This window comes from Thermomyces lanuginosus (assembly GCF_041956635.1).
Source record: "Thermomyces lanuginosus strain ATCC 200065 unplaced genomic scaffold VTN49scaffold_7, whole genome shotgun sequence".
In the NCBI taxonomy this organism is placed as follows: domain Eukaryota; kingdom Fungi; phylum Ascomycota; class Eurotiomycetes; order Eurotiales; family Trichocomaceae; genus Thermomyces; species Thermomyces lanuginosus.
In genome coordinates, this window is record NW_027192341.1 from 487,365 (window position 1) to 504,547 (window position 17,183).

At 52.0% G+C, this 17,183-nt stretch overlaps 6 protein-coding genes across 6 annotated transcripts; 2 read left to right on the plus strand and 4 right to left on the minus strand.

Annotated features, from left to right (window-relative positions):
• Positions 1-711: 711 nt before the first annotated feature.
• Positions 712-5,227, minus strand: VTN49DRAFT_7623 (uncharacterized protein; the record flags this gene model as incomplete). Its single annotated transcript, XM_069415913.1, has 3 exons — positions 712-1,738; positions 1,795-2,177; positions 2,231-5,227. The coding sequence occupies 3 exons, from the start codon at positions 5,225-5,227 to the stop codon at positions 712-714; spliced, it is 4,407 nt and encodes a 1,468-aa protein (XP_069271984.1).
• Positions 5,228-6,745: 1,518 nt separating this feature from the next.
• Positions 6,746-7,734, plus strand: VTN49DRAFT_7624 (uncharacterized protein; the record flags this gene model as incomplete). Its single annotated transcript, XM_069415914.1, has 2 exons — positions 6,746-7,032; positions 7,092-7,734. 2 exons carry the CDS (start codon positions 6,746-6,748, stop codon positions 7,732-7,734), a joined length of 930 nt encoding a protein of 309 aa, XP_069271985.1.
• Positions 7,735-9,088: 1,354 nt separating this feature from the next.
• On the plus strand, positions 9,089-9,848 carry VTN49DRAFT_7625 (uncharacterized protein; the record flags this gene model as incomplete). Its single annotated transcript, XM_069415915.1, has 2 exons — positions 9,089-9,132; positions 9,206-9,848. 2 exons carry the CDS (start codon positions 9,089-9,091, stop codon positions 9,846-9,848), a joined length of 687 nt encoding a protein of 228 aa, XP_069271986.1.
• Positions 9,849-11,879: 2,031 nt separating this feature from the next.
• VTN49DRAFT_7626 (uncharacterized protein) lies at positions 11,880-12,494 on the minus strand (the record flags this gene model as incomplete). The annotated part of the gene is made up of 1 exon (XM_069415916.1): positions 11,880-12,494. The coding sequence occupies one exon, from the start codon at positions 12,492-12,494 to the stop codon at positions 11,880-11,882; it is 615 nt and encodes a 204-aa protein (XP_069271987.1).
• Positions 12,495-12,718: 224 nt separating this feature from the next.
• Positions 12,719-13,593, minus strand: VTN49DRAFT_7627 (uncharacterized protein; the record flags this gene model as incomplete). The annotated part of the gene is made up of 2 exons (XM_069415917.1): positions 12,719-12,954; positions 13,029-13,593. 2 exons carry the CDS (start codon positions 13,591-13,593, stop codon positions 12,719-12,721), a joined length of 801 nt encoding a protein of 266 aa, XP_069271988.1.
• A 238-nt stretch (positions 13,594-13,831) lies between these two features.
• VTN49DRAFT_7628 (uncharacterized protein) lies at positions 13,832-17,182 on the minus strand (the record flags this gene model as incomplete). Its single annotated transcript, XM_069415918.1, has 5 exons — positions 13,832-14,169; positions 14,226-14,371; positions 14,425-16,756; positions 16,812-17,067; positions 17,120-17,182. The coding sequence occupies 5 exons, from the start codon at positions 17,180-17,182 to the stop codon at positions 13,832-13,834; spliced, it is 3,135 nt and encodes a 1,044-aa protein (XP_069271989.1).
• Position 17,183: the final 1 nt, after the last annotated feature.

Here is a 17,183-nt window from a genome sequence, read left to right on the forward strand (position 1 = left end):
TTGAGCGCACGTCAATGGCGGGCGTTTTGTTTACGTTGAAAAGTTGATGTTGGATCCGGGACGCTGTTCTGGGCCATATAATTGACTTCAATGGACATACGTAATTTGGTCATCAGTAGAAAATATGATTTTTCTGCAGTCCCTTGTAGTCTGCATCCATCCGCTCGAAATATCAGTGATTGACAAAAGCCTACATGGTAAACATCGAAACCTCCGGCTTTGTACTTTTCCAGTCGGAGCCATAATCTCCAAACACATACTCCTGCCTCTTTACAAGAGACCAATGAAACTGAGACCAGAATGCAGCCCCAACGACTGTTCTATTTGAATTTGGATTATTAAACAGTACTGTAACGATTGATCGATGAGAAAGCCCAGAGGGGGAATCCGCAGAGTCCAAACCAACCAACACGAGACAAAAACACACACACACATACACACACAGCCAGAGAAACAATACAGATGCTAATACTGAGAAAGTAGAAGGATGATGATAATGATCCACACAAGAGCGGAAGGAAAACACACATTCCAGAATGGAATCATGCAAATAAAAAAAAAAAAAAAAAAAAAACAAACGCACGGACGGTCGGAAAAAACCAGGACTGACACAACACCACCCATTTCTTGTATCGCTGTGACACACAAAACAATCTCAAATGAGAAAAAGGGAGGGAGAGAGAAGACATGGGGACGAAGGGAAAGGGAGACTTATACTCGGTCCACCGCCGCACCGGACGATGATGCATTGGTGTTTGTATTTGAACGCGAACGACGCGATGATGAGCGCCCTCGCCGGCCGCGACTCGGTGTGCGGGTTCTCGTGCTTGTGGTATCGTCCGGGGGACGATGCTCGAACACGGGGACCAGGTCTGGATTCTGGCTGGGCGGGACACGCGCAGTGGCTGGGTCGTAACCGTCGACGACGATGATGGGGTCGTCGGCGGCGGTGTCCGGGTGGATGTCGATACCTTGTTGCTGGTTGAGGCCGGAGTGTGGTGCGGTGGAGGAGAGGTTCCAGCTGGCTTCTTCTTGTCGGCTGTTATTGTTGGGGTTGCGCTCGATGGGAGACCAGCCCGCGATGCTGCCTGCGACGACGCCAGCCATGGCGGCGGCGGGGCCGAAGGCGGAGTTGGAGCGGGAGCGGGCTCGGGTGCGGGATCGAGATTCCGATGCGCGGCGTGGTGGTGGCGAGGAGGCCGTCTCTGGCGCAGCGGAATTGTCGCCGTTTGGTGTGGGTGGTGCGGGTGTTGTTGTCGCGGACGAGAATGTGTCGCGCGAGCGAGACCCGCTGCGGGATCGCGGTAGGAGTGTCTCCGGGTGCTGGAGCTTGTACTTGAGATTGCGCAGGCGTCCACCGCGCACGGTCTTGAGGAAGACGAGCTGGTCACGGATCTCCTCGAGAGCCGGGTTCCATTCGTACTGGCGGTCGGTTTCGTCCGAGACGAAGACCTGTGGCTGCTGCTTCTTCGGCGGCTGTCGCCAGAAATTCGGGATGAGCCGCCGGATGAACTCGTCTGGGATCAATCGGATGATCACCGCCACAGGCATTGAGAGCGCGCCGAGAACGAGCGACGTGCCCCATTGCGATGCGTTCAACCGCGTCACGGAAAAGGCTTGCCCACCAACGAAAATAATGAGGATCTGCCCGCCGACAATGATGAACTGGATACCGAGGAACCAGCGGTTGCGGAGAATGCCTTCAAAGATGTTGACGTTGTTGTCCAAACGGCGGCAGCTGGAAAATATCACTTAGCAAAGATGATTCAATGTCTAAAAACACCAGAGACTTACTTGTATTGGTTGAATATTTGCATCCACACGAATGTGTTGAACACAACTGTCCGCAGCTGCCTCTCTACGTTGGGAGGACTGTACCGGAAGATTTTGAGACCCGCAAAGTTCAGAACGAACGTTACCACCAGTTGGTAGACCACCTGGCCGAGGATCATCTTCCACATGGTCAGCGTGATCAGTGGTGCTGACTTGGGCTCCGGACGGCGCTCGAGGACCCGCGGTGACGGAGGATCAGTTGCCAGGGCCAGCGCTGCAAACGTGTCCATGATCAGGTTCACCCACAACAGCTGCACGGCCGTCAGCACCGAGGTCTCGTCACCACTGGCCACCGCGGAGACAAAGGTCAGGATCACGGCAGTAATGTTGACGGTGATTTGGAACTGTAGCACCTCTCAGTAAAACTCTCTTTGCATCTGCAACCTCGAATGCGCACCTGTAGGAACTTCTTGACTGCATCATTGACCGTCCGACCCCATGCAATGGCCCTGACAATGGACGTGAAATTATCGTCCATCAGAATAATGTCCGATGCCTCTTTGGCAACCTCTGTTCCGGTGATACCCATCGAAAACCCTACGTCGGCTGTCCGCAACGCCGCCGCATCGTTCGTCCCGTCTCCGGTGACGGCAACCGTCTCGCCCAGCTTCTTCAGCTGCGTGACAAGGATCTTCTTGTCCTCCGGGCTTGACCGCGCCAGAACCTGCAACCGCGGCAGGATCTGATTCATCTGCTTCGAGCTCAGCTTCCGGAACTTGGGACCCTCCATGGCGACACCACCGGGGGTGAAAATCCCAGCCTCTTGGGCAATCGCCTTGGCCGTGTTGATGTTGTCACCAGTCACCATCCGCACGAAGACACCAGCTCGTTGGCATTGATGCACCGAGTCCGTGACACCGGGTCGCAGCGGGTCTTGGATGCCCACAATGCCCAAAAACACCATATCCTTGAAGACGGCGTCAAAGACTGCCTGTCGGCGGTCATCCTCCTGGGTCGGTGCACCGCGGGGCGGCCACTGTTCGAAATCCCGGTACACGAGAGCAATGGCTCGCAAAGACCGCGTCGCATATTTGTTCACTAGGGTCTCCAACGATAACCGCTGCTCACCAGACATGGGCGTATCCGCGAGCTCCTTCTTTGGGTCGCTCACCAAGCGCGTGCTTCGTGACAGCAGAATCTCCGCCGCGCCCTTGACGAGCATGCGGTAATGGTTGGGCGACTTCTTAACCACTACCGCCATGCATTTGCGACTGGAGTCGAACGGGACCATTTGAGCCACCTCGGCATTGGAGCGCTCTTCATTCAAATTGCCCAGCCCCAAATAGTCGCGCGCAAAGGTCAAGAGTGCCGTCTCTGTCTTGGATCCAACGAAGATGGTCTTGCCTTCCTCTTCACCCTCAAAGGCAGTTGAGTTCACCACGATGGACTGCAGGAGCAACTCCTTGGTTTGCGCCGACAGTGCATTTACGAACTCCTGAGGTGACATTTCTTCCGCAGGTTCGGAATTCGCGTTCTGCGAATCGGATGCTTCTTGGTCGCGACGGCTGAACCGAAAGGTCGGGCCCAGAGCACCGGCGACGACGCTCATTTTATTCTGTGTGAGCGTCCCCGTCTTGTCGGAGCAGATTGTCGTCGCGTTGCCCATGGTCTCACAGGCCCGCAGCAGACGAACCAGGTTGTTGTCACGCAACATGCGGGTTGTTGCGAAAGCGAGGGCAAGAGTTACAGCAAGCGGCAGCCCTTCGGGAACCGCGACCACGATGATGGTCACCGCAACGATGAAAATCTTGAGGAATGCCTGGCCCTTCTCGTCTGGAGTGTCGAATTGGCCAAGTTGTGCACAGAACTTGATGAAGAGCACAACGAACAGTAGCAAGCCCGACGCCAACCCCAGCTTCGCAATGTACTCGGCCAGTATGTTCAGCTTCATCTGCAGCGGCGTGGTCTGGCCCTCATCCTGGAGCGACATCATCGTCTTGCCATACACGGAGTGGACGCCCACCGACGTGACCAGGAACCGGCCTACGCCCTCCGAGACCTTGGCTCCGGAAAGGATGAATGGGTCAACCTTGCTGAGATTCTCGTTGTTTAGAATGGCCCGGTAGGCCTCGTCGGCGGCCACTTTGCGTAGCACATCGGATTCACCAGTCGCGGAAGATTCGTCACACTTTACATTGTGGCCTTCAATCAAGATCCCGTCCACTGGCACGAGATCTCCCGGTTCCAAAAGCAGCACATCGCCCACAAGGACGTCATGAACCGAGATTTCTCTTGTCTTCCCGGATCGAATGACCTTGACTCGGCGATCTTCCTTTTTCTTATTGAGCTTTATGAACTGAAGTTCCTTCTGGTAATCATTGGCAGCCCCCACGATCACGACGATGAGGATGGCCACAATGATGGCAACACCTTCGACCCATTGCACACGCGGCTCGCCCGGCTTCGCCTCCACGGACTGGTAGATGCCAAGTCCGAGCGAGACGGCCGCGGCGGCAGTCAAGAGGAGCAAAACCTTGTCATTGTAAGCAATCCATGCCAATTCCCAAATCGACTTGGCTTTCTTCGCGGGCAGCACGTTGGCACCAAACACCCGTTTCCGGTCAGCATAGGCGTCATCCGAATATTGCCGCACCGTTGCACTTGACTGCTGCGTATCACTTCGGTAGACGGCCTTGGGCTGTTTGGGAAACGCATCTGAGCCGGCGGCCTTGGCACTGTTGACGGCATCCTCAAAGGTGACGGTGCCGTCTAGGGTGGTCTCGTCGACGCTCAGGCCCGAGGTTCGGTCGGTTCGGAGCCCTTTTTCCAAGCCGGCCAGACCACCCAGTGCGTGGAAGGCGCTCAGGCTCTTGGGGTTGACTAGCTTGTTCAATTGACCCGGAGAGAAGGCAAACTTGTTGTTTTCGACCTGAAAATCCTTCTCGGTGCCTGGGTCCGGCTGCAAGGCCTCCTCGTCGTTCATGATGGGGTTAACTGCGCGGGTGGTCTCCCGCGACACGCGGTCAGTGGGCGACGAGGTCGACTGGACGTATGTTTCTCCTCCCGAGCTTGTGCTACCTTCCGACTCTAGGGAGCTCCCGCGTGACCGGGTGCCCGGGACGGACAGGAAGTTGGAGGCGGCTGCTTCGGGGGCTCTGCTCACACTTGGCGAGGACACATTGTGCGGAGAGATTGGCCGACTCTCACGGGACCACTCGGCAGAATTGGTGGAGCGGGCGTCCGTAGGGGAGATGCCACCGGGACTTGCACCGTTCGATTGTTCTTGTGAAGTCGTGCCAGCTTGGTGGTCAGGCGCGCTGGCTGGATTCTGAGATTGCGAAATGGTTCCGCCGGGGCTGACTGCGGATGTGTCTATGGTAATGGCTGGCGCGCCGTCGCGACGCAGCGGATTGGAGTGACGGTGGCGTGCCTCGTCACCCATGGAGCCCGACATCAGGGGAAATCAGGGACGGTGGGACTCTCGACAGGGCTCTCACAGTCTCATCCGTGGCCAATGAATCTGGCTGCAGTGTACTCAGGTCGCTGAATGTCGTCGGTAGGGATGACTATGACGACGCGCATATGCAGAGGTTCCAATCCACCGTGAGCGCTGCTCGTAAACGCCGCAATGGGGTTCGCAATTCAGGTACGGAGACGCAAAGCAAGCGAGATTCGATTCGTACGGGTGATGTCACCGTCATCAATTGCGGTTAATGTACGGTAAATAGGTGCTGGTGACCACGGCGGTCGACACGTCGGTTAGCGTGCGTTAGGCGTCGATAAACTTTGCCAGACTAGGGCATTTGCCAAAAAAACCCAAGGAACTAGATTGGGTCAGGACCATGGATTCATGGCGGACAATTCCAGACCGAAGCGAACAAATCGATCGATGTGGACTGGGTGAGAAGGGGGAGAAGATCGACTAGGCGTAGTCCGACTTAATTCCCCAGGAGGCGGTCCACTTGGTGCTTCAGATGGAAAAAAGGGTTGAGTATTACTAGATTCTCGTCTTAGTCACAAACTACAGTCATTGATTGATTCGACTCTTTTCGTTGCCATGCGCTTTGGGGAGTCTGGGAGGTCCTATTCATATTGATTTTTTTTTTTTTTTTGTCCTCAAACCACCGTCTTAATAAGAGCGCCAACTAGGGATCCAGCAGGAGTTGGGTATATCCTAGAGCAGAAAAATTCCAGGTTCTGAGTTTAAACCAAAAGCGTAGTGAGGTAGTTATGTCATGGTGATGAATGGGTTAAGTATATCAGCTGCTAACCGCATTCAACCGCCGGCAATATAGCTCGTTGCTGTCGTGGACACATTGCTCAATCGCTTCAGAGCCCGTTGTCTGCGTGATGGCATCACTCCAATGCCAACAAAGCCTGTTATTCGGCCACGATGGTCAGCCTGGAGTCGTTATTCATGCATCTCATCCACCGCTGCACTGCCTCACAGCGCTACTGCAAATCCGGAAATTAAGGGTACTTACGTGCCCAAATCAGCTCTGATCCCTGGAGCTAAGGGTGGGAGCTCTCAAATGCCCCCTTGTGGATTGGCTGCAAGGGAGGTCCAGCTCATGCCGGTGGGCCTGAGATCAAGCCTGGCCCTCGTCAAGTCTGCCCCGTTGGATTGGGGCTTGGGGACGGCTAGTTCCCCTTCGGCCGTGGCTGATGGGCCAAGCTTTGGTCTTGACCCCGCTCTTGGGTCACGTGATAACACGTGATGATAGACCTTTAGTCACCTGACTGATAACCGTCCAGTAGGAGGAGTCGAGTATGAGGAGTGTGTGAAAATGCATAGTACCTACCGTCGGTACCTACCTTACCTAGGCATAGACTGCGGCGCTGCACTGGGTTACAGTAAGGACTCTGTACTCACAGTTTTAAAGACGGAGAGCGTCCCGCGTTGGCGTCGCGAGTTCAGAGTCTCCGGTTTACTGCTTCAATTACACTTCAATTTGTAAAGTTGAAAAACATCATGTTTGGAACTCAAGGCCCTGGGTCTCAAGCTCAGAAAACGAGTCGGAGTCTAACACCGGAGCCACCAAAGAGCTTTTCCTTTAGCCCATCATTCGTCGGCTTCGGTACGAACAACAACCAATCTTCTACAACGAATCAGTCCGCTAGTAACGGTACGACGAAGAACAACAACGAGAACAAGAACAATTCTACTCCGACAAAAAAAGAGACGACGAGTAATAAAAGTGCGAATGGAGCCTCTCTCTCTCTATCTGGCCTTCGTGTCTCGAGCAATCATGGCAACAAGTGAGTGGCATGACATTGAGAGGTGCCAATGTGACATGCTGATCCCTTGCCAATTCGAGGATCCGTGGTAAACTTGTGAACATCAAGGTTAAGGGAGAGACACTGAGTGCGCACGCACCTGTCCTGTCAAGCTCATCCCTGTTCTTCGAAAAGGCTCTGTCTGGAAAATGGGAGGAGTCCAACATAGACACCCTCAAACTGCCAGAAGTTGAGCCGGATATCTTTGCTATCTACCTTCATTGGCTGTACTTTGGCACGCTGCCAGTTCTGCATAATGCCTCGGGTCCTGGTTCTGATCCTGGAAACGAGGACCTTGAGCTCGCAAAGGCATACGTCCTTGGTGACAGATTGATCGACACCAAATTCCAGAACGCAGTGGTCAGCGCTATCGTTGAGAAGAATTCCGCGAACCTGCTGAGCATAAACAACTGGTGTCCTTCTGGTGAGGTGATCGAGTACGTCTACAACAACACGCACGAGTCTGCAAAAATCCGAAAGCTCTTCGTCGATTTGTACGTGCAACGCTGCCAGGCTTCGTGGCTACAGGATAGCCCGCACAAGGAGAAGCTTCCGCAGCCTTTTCTCCTGGAACTCGTCACGCGCCTCATCGATCGGCCACCTCAGTCCGGTCATGGATTCCTCAGAGCATCTGACTATCATGCCGAGGACCATCCTGGTCGTAAAAATGACAATGGTAAATGATTGGCGCTGCTGACCTCTACCGCGGCTTCCCATGCCTTGGGGAAATGTTAGTTGCATGGAGTCACTTGCTGGAAGATTGCTGAGGGGCAGACATTTGGCTCTCCTGGAGGTTCAAGTTTGCCGTTCAAGGTTTATCCAGTGCTGATGCTTTTACTACCCGCAGTAATTAACTTCCGACAACTGCTTGAACAATTCATGACACGTCCTGTATGATGCTGTATGATTGAATCGATGCGATGGAATATTCGACTGAATGCCAGCTAATGAACAATCACGTCACGCTTTGAGTCCGTCTTGAACCTCTGAAGTTGACCCGGAAAGCAAGATGAATGCCTGCTTCATGAGATCATCCATTTATCGGCATTCGAGAGACATTGGAAAGTACAACTACGAAATCTCTTCTCCAAAACATAAGGAGGAAGAATAACTCTGACATATAACTCTTGTATACTCAAGTTAGGTATTGTGCGATCAAAACCATTTGCATTATGAATCCACATCCTTGACGGCGCCACGCAAACAGGCACCCCTCCATATGAACGTACAACTAGTGGACTTGCATTGACAATCATGCTACTCTAGCTATCTCGAACGCGCATGAATCCGACAGCCGCAAAGACAACGTTTTGTCAAGTGCTTTCGTCGATTACAGTGAATCCCAATCAAAATCCACTTCTATTTGTGACACTATCTTGAAATGGCACGATGCCAGATCACTCAAGAATTGAGACCTCATGATTTCCCCACGGCTATTGACGCAATGAACTAAAAGAAAAGGGTCGAGATTCGAGGATAGGATAGAGGGTTCGCTGTGTCGAACCATATAGGAAAATATCTTCCTGATCGTAGCACGCAGATTAGCTTTATTCGACGCACGCAGAAGCTTGCTATTGCTGTATCCCATCAAAAGACTCCATCATCCCTCCGTCACTAATCAGCACAGAGCAGGCACTAGCACCAGTCCGGCCAGCCTGCCTAGCCTGCGACCGGCCTAGACCTGCAAGCACATAACCTAGTGGCCTGCGCATTGCCGCGCGCCTAACTACGACAGTTCACTCACTATGGGTCGATCAGGATACTGGCAATATGAGCCTTTTGCCAGCGACTAATTGGTAGAGTCCCTAGTAGGCTGAAATGGTTGCTTTCGTATTCGATGAGCGAATGGATCCTTTCGGTCGAATCTGCTCAAAAAAAAAGAGCTGAATAGAGCGAAACACCTTCATCTTTGTCACACTTCAGTTCTACTATAGTAGGTACTATATAGGGAGGAGTAATAGTAACTCTACCTCTTGGGCTTTCGTGTTCATTGTTCCCTTTCTTAACGACACGTCCCCTTCCTGCGATTATTAGTACAATGGGTGGGAAGTCACTTCGCGTCTCGAAAGAATTCTGCAACAAGTGAGTTACACAACATTGCCGACCTAGCCGGTCCTTACTATGTAAGTATGCACGCTGACCTCTTTACTCCTAGTGTCCGAGGGAAGCCAATAAGTGTGGTGGTCAGGGACGAGACCTTCATCGCACATGAATCTGTACTGTCCAGTTCGTCCTTATATCTCCGGGCCGCCGTGTCCGAAAGATGGCAAAAATCCATCGAAGGCAATGTTGAGCTGTCCGACGTTGAGCCCGATGTGTTTGCAATTTACCTGCACTGGTGTTACTTCGATACAATCTCGGTCCGGAGCATTGGTGATGATAGCGACACCGAGGATATTGATCTTGGAAAGGCGTATATTCTTGGTGACAGATTGATCGATATCTCATTCCAGAATGCAGTGATTGACGCCGTCGTCGAGAAGTACGAAGAGAACGATACCTGGTGTCCCCCCGGGACAGTTATTGAATACGTTTATGCATATACAACCGAGTCCGCAAAAATTCGGGATCTGCTTATTGACCTATATTTCAACCGTTGCGAGATCTCAAAGCTGCGAGACGACCGTCACAAAGAACATCTTCCGCAACCTTTTCTTCTGGAACTTGCGGCGCGCCTCAAGGATCGGTTATTATCCGGATCGAGCGACTACTCCCGAAGGAAACGAGAGATCAAAACTTCCTACTACTATGCGGAACCCATGCCTGTTCGCAAAAGAGAAGGTGGTGGTTATGAGTGAACCACCCTGTTGATTTCTGTTGCATTTTTATGTTTCTGTGGAGACCAGCATGCATTGGTTGCATGCATGGGCTCATGCATATGCCCTAGCCATTGTGTGATCAAAATTACCTGCATTTAACCCCTTATCTTTGATTCGAACTACATCATACAGGTAATATATATTTAACATTTTACCTTGCCTATGCGAAAAAGCTGTTCCGGTTGTTCGTGGCTACTTAGTAGCTGGGCACCTAAAGCCTGTAGACATAGTAACCATAGCCTACAGTACCACGTGAACTAGACGAAGGTATTTTCCTCTTGCGTGCTCCTTCCCTTGTCATCTACGCTGCTCTCTTGTTAGGGTATCGTTTCTTAGCGAGAAAGGGGAAGATAGACCTATTCCTCTAGGAGCTTCATGATTTTGCTAGGGAAGAACCGGTCGCGCTTTTTTTTTTTTCCCCTTACGGGAGCTGTTACCCGTCATCGCTATTCATAGCACTTTTCACTACTTACTTTCCCTCTTACCTAAAAGCCTCGCTATTATTCCTCTTACGGAGGGAGAGCCAGTACCATAGTGGAGAGTCGAAGTCAAGTGTCAATGATCGTCCGTTAGTTCGCGCTCCAGGTTGCCTGAGTACCAAGTGACCATGGTATTGTGAACAGAGGAAGATGTAGATCCTGACTAGTCATCAACAGGTTTCGAGGAAAAGAAATTGCGACAATAGTTGTTCAAGGCGAAAGTTTTTATGTGCACGCAGCTATCTTGGACCCCTGCGAGTATTTCAGGGTAGCGTCTCTTGGGAAATTAGGCGGAATCAGAAAAGGAAGGTCCTATATATGGACATTTTCGAGAGCAATACGTTTGTGGTTTACATAAATTGGTTATATCACGAACGCTTGCCGTCGTGGCAGACGATGATCAGAGGGAGGATCTCACATTGGCAAAAGGGATTTGTGCTCGGTGACTATCTTTGCGACATCGATTTTCAGAATTCCGTGATCGACGCTTTCGTCGAGAAAAGTTTATCAAATCTCACAATCTCCCTGCATTGGCGATACTCGCGCGAGATATCGGTCAGGGCGCCTGATAGTGACATGGAAGATCTGCAGCTCGCCAAGGCGTTTAACTTTGGAGAGAGGATAATCTATTTCAACGTGATGTGATCGAAGCCACCACTGAGAAACATCACGAGCCTGCTTAACGAGACGATTAGTGCTTTCGGCTACGGGCGCTGAGTATATCTATGACAATACGGCTGAGCCGGCGAAAATCCGAAAGGTTTTGACCGACTTGATTGATCGTCAATCTTAAATTGTCCCCGACAGTTGTATCTCATCCCGTAGATGCAATTATATCAAGAACATTGTGAGCTCTCTGATAGGATCTGATCAAAAGCTTTGGAGGAAGTGATATATGCATGGCAGTTCCGAACTCCCAATCCGCTTCAGTTCTTTAGATACTTTACAAAGCAAGTTTAGGAAAGGTGCGACCGTTTTTGTCCGAAGGAAAAAAGAGGAATAATGGAAATATCGTGTGGTTTCGGGTTCATTCAATTTAGAAGCAAGATGCGCCGTAAATTCTCAATGAGAATCCATGTATCTGATACCAGGTTTCGGAGGGAAATTATGTCAAGTACCTGAGTCATCGTCATATCCTGAATAGTATATAAAGGCACGGGATTCCCTTGATGCCAAAGCCACTTCCAGACACAATCTGATTGTACTTCAATTATCACGGTACTGAGTTCCCGGAAATCATGATTCTTGAACAACTGTTATCGGAGAAATGGCCCGAAAATTGATCGTCAGTCGCAATCAGACCCAGTAAGTAGCCTCACCTGCAAGAGTGCCGTGTTGGATGCTGAATCTATATGGAAGGCTCCAGAGCGAGCTAGTAAGCATAGTGGTAGGAGAAGAAGAAAGAACATTTCACGCCCATGAGTCCATACTGTTGCGCTCGTCATTGGTATTGCGAAAAGCTCTGTCTAACCCAGAGAGACATGCGAAGTCTGCCATGAAGACCATTCGACTTCGAGACATCGAGTCAGATTTATTCGCAGTCTACCTGCACTGGCTTTACCTCAGCACGATCCCGGCTGGGAGTGATCAAGTCGATGCCGAAGATCTTGTAATCGCAAAGGCATATGTCCTTGGTCACAAACTGAAGGATGCCGCGTTCCAGAACGCGGTGGTTGACGCCATTGTTGAAAAGAATGACATGATAGGTGAGGGAGAGTGCTTCTCTCCCGAGGCTGTAAGATACATCTATGACCATATGCCCAAATCTTGGAGAAGAATTCGCCACCTCCTCATCGACTTGTATGTTGAACGCTGCAACAGTCGATGGCTGCTGAACTGCCCCTTCAAAGAACGTTTTCCGCATTCTTTCCTTCTGGAGCTTTGCGCTCGCCTCATGGACCGGCCGTCTGGCAAGCAGAGAGTCATCAGAGCTCCATACTATTATGTGATCACTCCCATTTGTGACAATGAAGAAAAAGAAAAGAACGATGATGATGAGTAATGCCTTTGTCCCTGCCCCCTTTGTCGAGGCTTGCAAGGCTGACTTTCCGAGGTTGCATGTTTGGGAGTTCGTTGACGTGGAGAACACTTGACGGCATGCAGCGGCCTTTAGGCTGCACAAATTAAGAAACAGAAGGAGGAACATTGTTGGCCATAGGATGACTGTTATTGAAACAATTCTGCAACTGCTTTTGTTTCCACTTGGACGGCGCATTTGCTTGTTTCAAACAAAGTGATAGTAGTACCTAATGCTCCTATTCTGTCCATTGCATTCAAACCATCCTGTTCTGTCCAAACGAAGAGTCCCATCCTAAAATTCTCAGGGGGAGGGGAATATACCTACCCTGCCTCAGAATCCAGGCTCTTAGGCTATTCCGACAAACCAGACAGACCACCGGACTCATACGGAGCCATCAGCGTATTCCCAAGAACTCTAGTCGGAAATGCCTCCATTCCCAGTGCGGTTGAATGTGCCCAGGGCTTAAGGCTGACTTCTTTACGGACAGTCTCGGTGAAGCAATGGCTCCAGTTCAGGCGCGGGAAATGCTTCGTGACGTCGGCGATGGTGTCTGGATGGACGAGCTCTTTGTGGGAGCCGATGTTATCTGTGCCCTAGCGTTAGATCCATAGCCCAGATCTAATCTCAGATCCACCAATCGGAAACGAAGGCGAAGATTACCGAAGAGCGTCGCCATCTGCAGCAGCTGCCCCAAGGCGGTGATAGTTCCCTCATCGCAGAGGTCTTGATGGCGGATGATCGCCTCCGCGATGCTCTCCGCTTGGTCGCGTGGCGCCACCGCCTCCACCTTCGTCTCCGCCTCCGCGTTATCATCACCGTCACCGTTCCGCTGCCGTAGGACATCCAACGCGAGATACCCACCGTAGAACTCAAAACTGAGCTTCGTCGCGCGGAGGTTTTCTCCGGTCAGCCCGATGTCATGGAGAAGCGATGCGAGGAAGTACGTCTCGTCGGTGAAGGCCCATTCTGGGGCGTTCGCAAACCGGTACTGCTTCATCGCTAGTCCGTAGTGGTACACACGCATCGAGTGGTTGTAGGTTGGCACGGGGAGATATTTCTGGGCATAGGCGTGGGTGCGCCGCGCGAGCGCAGTCGTCGGCATGGCCGTCTCGGAGACGGGGATGACGGATGGCCCGGTTGAAGGCGCTGGAGATGCGTCTATGGCAGCGCCGGCGGCAGCGGGCACCGCGGTGAGACCGTATTTAGTGATCGGATCGTGAGACATGTTGCTGCTAGTAATCATTCACTCTGAGGGAGAGTGTACGACATTCTGACGAGGGAGAGAACTCTATAAAGGACAAGATATGAGACAGAATATATCCGTCGGCATCATCTCCGGTCCTATCCGGCGTTAACCATGGAATTAAGGAATACTATCTACTGTACCACAGCCAAACATCGACACCAGATCATGCTAAATACAGTACAAACCAAACACCAACTCCGGTCCCATCATTTTCGTCTCAATCCGATTGGTTTGACTGAGACACGTCTGTCCCAATGTTCCAGATGCCCAAATGCCCTCCATCCTCATCGTCGTTCTTGCGAGCGGACTCGGGCGCGTTGACCATGGCAGAGGAGGTCAACGCCATCGCACTCACGAATTCTTCCATCCGCTTTGACGACATGAAACTATCAATGATGTTCTGGTCGCCTGCGACCATGACGGACAGGTTCATGCTGTGGACAAGAATGTTCCGCGAGATCCTGAGACTCGCATAATACAGTGCACTGGCAAAGTTGAGGATCGCCTCTGGTAGATATGTATGTCGAATGAAGGCGAGCTCTGTCGCTTCGACATCTGCGTTGATGGATTAACCACAGCGCTCTAAACAGGGTAATTGGCTTTTAGCTTACCATCTTCAGCATCCGTAAGCACACCGGGCCCTGTCGTTTCGAACAGCCCGGTGATATAAGCGGTCACACGATCAAGCGAAAACTGGAGAGCATGCCGCAGCTCGTTGATTTGCGTAGTATTCTCCTCATTCGTAGAGTTCCTCGCCCTGCAAGACGTCAGCTTAGGCACAAACGGAGAAAAAATAATGAGTAGCCGTACCGTTCGAGTTTTTCCCACGTCAGCTGGAACTCTTCCAATGCATCGAAGCAAAGGATGAGCTGCTCCAGGTCAAGCATCAGTTGACCCTGCGCAAACATCTCGGCCATCGATTCGGACGTCAAAGAGGGGTCCAATCGTGAACGTGATGACCCGGAACCTTTGACCGGACTGGCAGGTCGTATCACACTGCCATTCTCAAGTGGCGGCGGCCCATCTCTCATGTCAAACCCGAGCAGTTGCTCCGAGATTTGCGAAATGGACATTCGAGTGCTCAATTCTCGAGCAGCATTAAGACTTCCATCGACCAAAAACCGTCGGTACAGCAGACTCCCTCGTCGGCAGATTGTTTTCCAGTCGGCACCGAGATACTTGTGCCATTCAAGACTGCGAACCAAGTCTTCGTCTTGAGGCGACACGCGATTCCCGGCAAACTTCTTTCGCACCGGCAAAATCTTCGGAACCCGATGCAGATCACGGATACTCCGCCGCAATCTGATTTTCTGGCCAGATGGGGGCCTCACACGATCCGCCTCGTCGTTGGCCCAACGCCACTGTCTTTCAAGAACAGCTCGCGCATCAATGCGGTACTTCTCCAGCATTTTGGTCTGCCGTTCCCTTTCTCGGGTATCGACGACACCGATCAAGAAGCGTGCAAGCGCACTATGGCAAAGGTCCGTCGGCAACAAAGAAGCATACATAGGAACATGATCAAGCAGCTGCGCCTCGCGAAGGTTCTCAATATATGCCATCAAGCACAATCCTGCAGAATTGGCAGAGTGCGCATCAGTCTTAGCGTATTCAAGGCGTTGGGCGATAATATACAAATGTGCGACGATCCGCAATGCATCGGGGTCCTGCACTGCGTTCCACGCCGACGACTCCACGTTCTCATCAGCCTTCCCAGGATCAAAGCCAGCTTTACGGCAAACTTTGGCGGCAGCCTTGGCGAAGGGCAGGAGGAACGCATCGTAATCTCTGCTAAGCATTGCCGCAAAAATGACATAGTACGGATCGTGCGCTTCGGCCTGGACGCGCTGGTTGCTCTGCAGATTCTCCAAGAATGACCGTACCGATGCGTATGTCGGAGGCTCCGGCTTGAACGGGACATCGGCAAGCGGGGATTGAGTGAGCTTGCGTTGGAACTGTGTGCAGTAGTTGCGGTACCGGGACAGTATCAGGTGATTGTAGAACACATATACATAGTCGTCCCAGCTTTGACAGACATTGTATGCAGGCTCCATCTCGCCGCAGAGAAGGGCGTACACGGCCTTTTGATAATCATCTGTGTGCGGATCGCGCGCAATGGCCGAGCAGGCCGCTCGCCAGGCATCTTGAGAGCGGCAATTCATCATGCGCGTACAGCTGTCATCAAGCGGTGTTCGGCCAGCATACGACTCCATGTCAACGCTTGATCCGCAGAGGCTGACGGCCCGCCAGCTCTCCAAGCGTTCCCGGGACCATCGACGGATATTGTTCCAACCTTCCCCTTGCCGCAACATTTTCCAGCAAGTCAGCCACGTGGCTTGCTCGAAATACTTGTCTTGTTTTTGTAGACTTTGCTTCTGGCGCGTGACTGCATCCGGGTCTAGCTGTGTGATCAACGGCTCCTTCTGCTCTGAAGTCACCAGAGAAAGCGTGACGCCGTGATCCTCAGGTTCAAGCGGTTGAGGCCAGGATTTGAGTCTCTTCTGCCCCTTGATTGCCTCTTTTGTATAGAGCCAACCATGGGCCCAGAGTCCTTCTCCTCGTTCCGCTCGTTTCTCCAAATCGGAGATCATCGAGTCCCATGTCTGGCTATGTGACCTCGCTTTCTTCTCCAGCCACTTCATCACAGCAAGACATTGCGACGCGAAGTGATCGGCGCGTAGAAACTGGTCCCATATCTCCCGATCGGTTGAGTAGCGATGCAGATGATTGAATGTTCCCGCCTGCCATCCTTTGGCAGAATTTTGCGCGGACGGACTGTCAAGGGCAATCAGGTTCAACAGCAGCTCCCACGCGTCCTCCTCGCGCTGCAGCTTGCTCAACTCATCTGCGGACTGGGAGGAGCCTCGGCTCGAATTCCAGCCCTGCTTCGCCCGTCGCAGAGTGTCTTGACGCTGGATATCCTGGATAGCCGTCTGCGTATGTTGCTGAAAATTCTTGACAAGCGAGTACGCTGCCTGGAACGATTGCTCATCGCCTGGTACAGATTCCTGTTGCTTGAAGCGATCCAATTTCTCCGCGAACGCTTGCATTTGACGCGAAACACGATCAGCCGTTCGACGCAATGGATGTAGCGCTCGCTGCGCACCAGACGAGGTGAAGATCGATGGGGATGTTGCATGACCGTCTGCGGGAGTCTCAGTGCTTGTTCAACCATTGATCAGACAAAGGGCGATGCATACTTTGACCATTTATCACGGGAGCGGAATCGACGTCCTTCATCACCGAATCAGTGCCGTTGACGTAGGCACTGCGCTCATCGCTCTCGTCATCCTCTTCCTCCTCATCTTCCTCTTCCTCGTCTTCCTCTCGGTCGTCATCGCCCTCTTCCTGAACATCGTCATCGTGGGCTTCATGAGACGCATCGGTCATTTCTTCGTCATCATTGTCATCAATTTCGATTACTTCGGGCTCGCGCGAAGAGGACGACTGAGACGCCTGGGATTATTATTGTTTAGGATGCCGGCCGACAAAACATTGAGCGACTTACCCCCGTGAAGCGGAAAGGCGCCGCATTCGGCGCCGAGCCGGCGGATCGGATCGCCGATGCCATG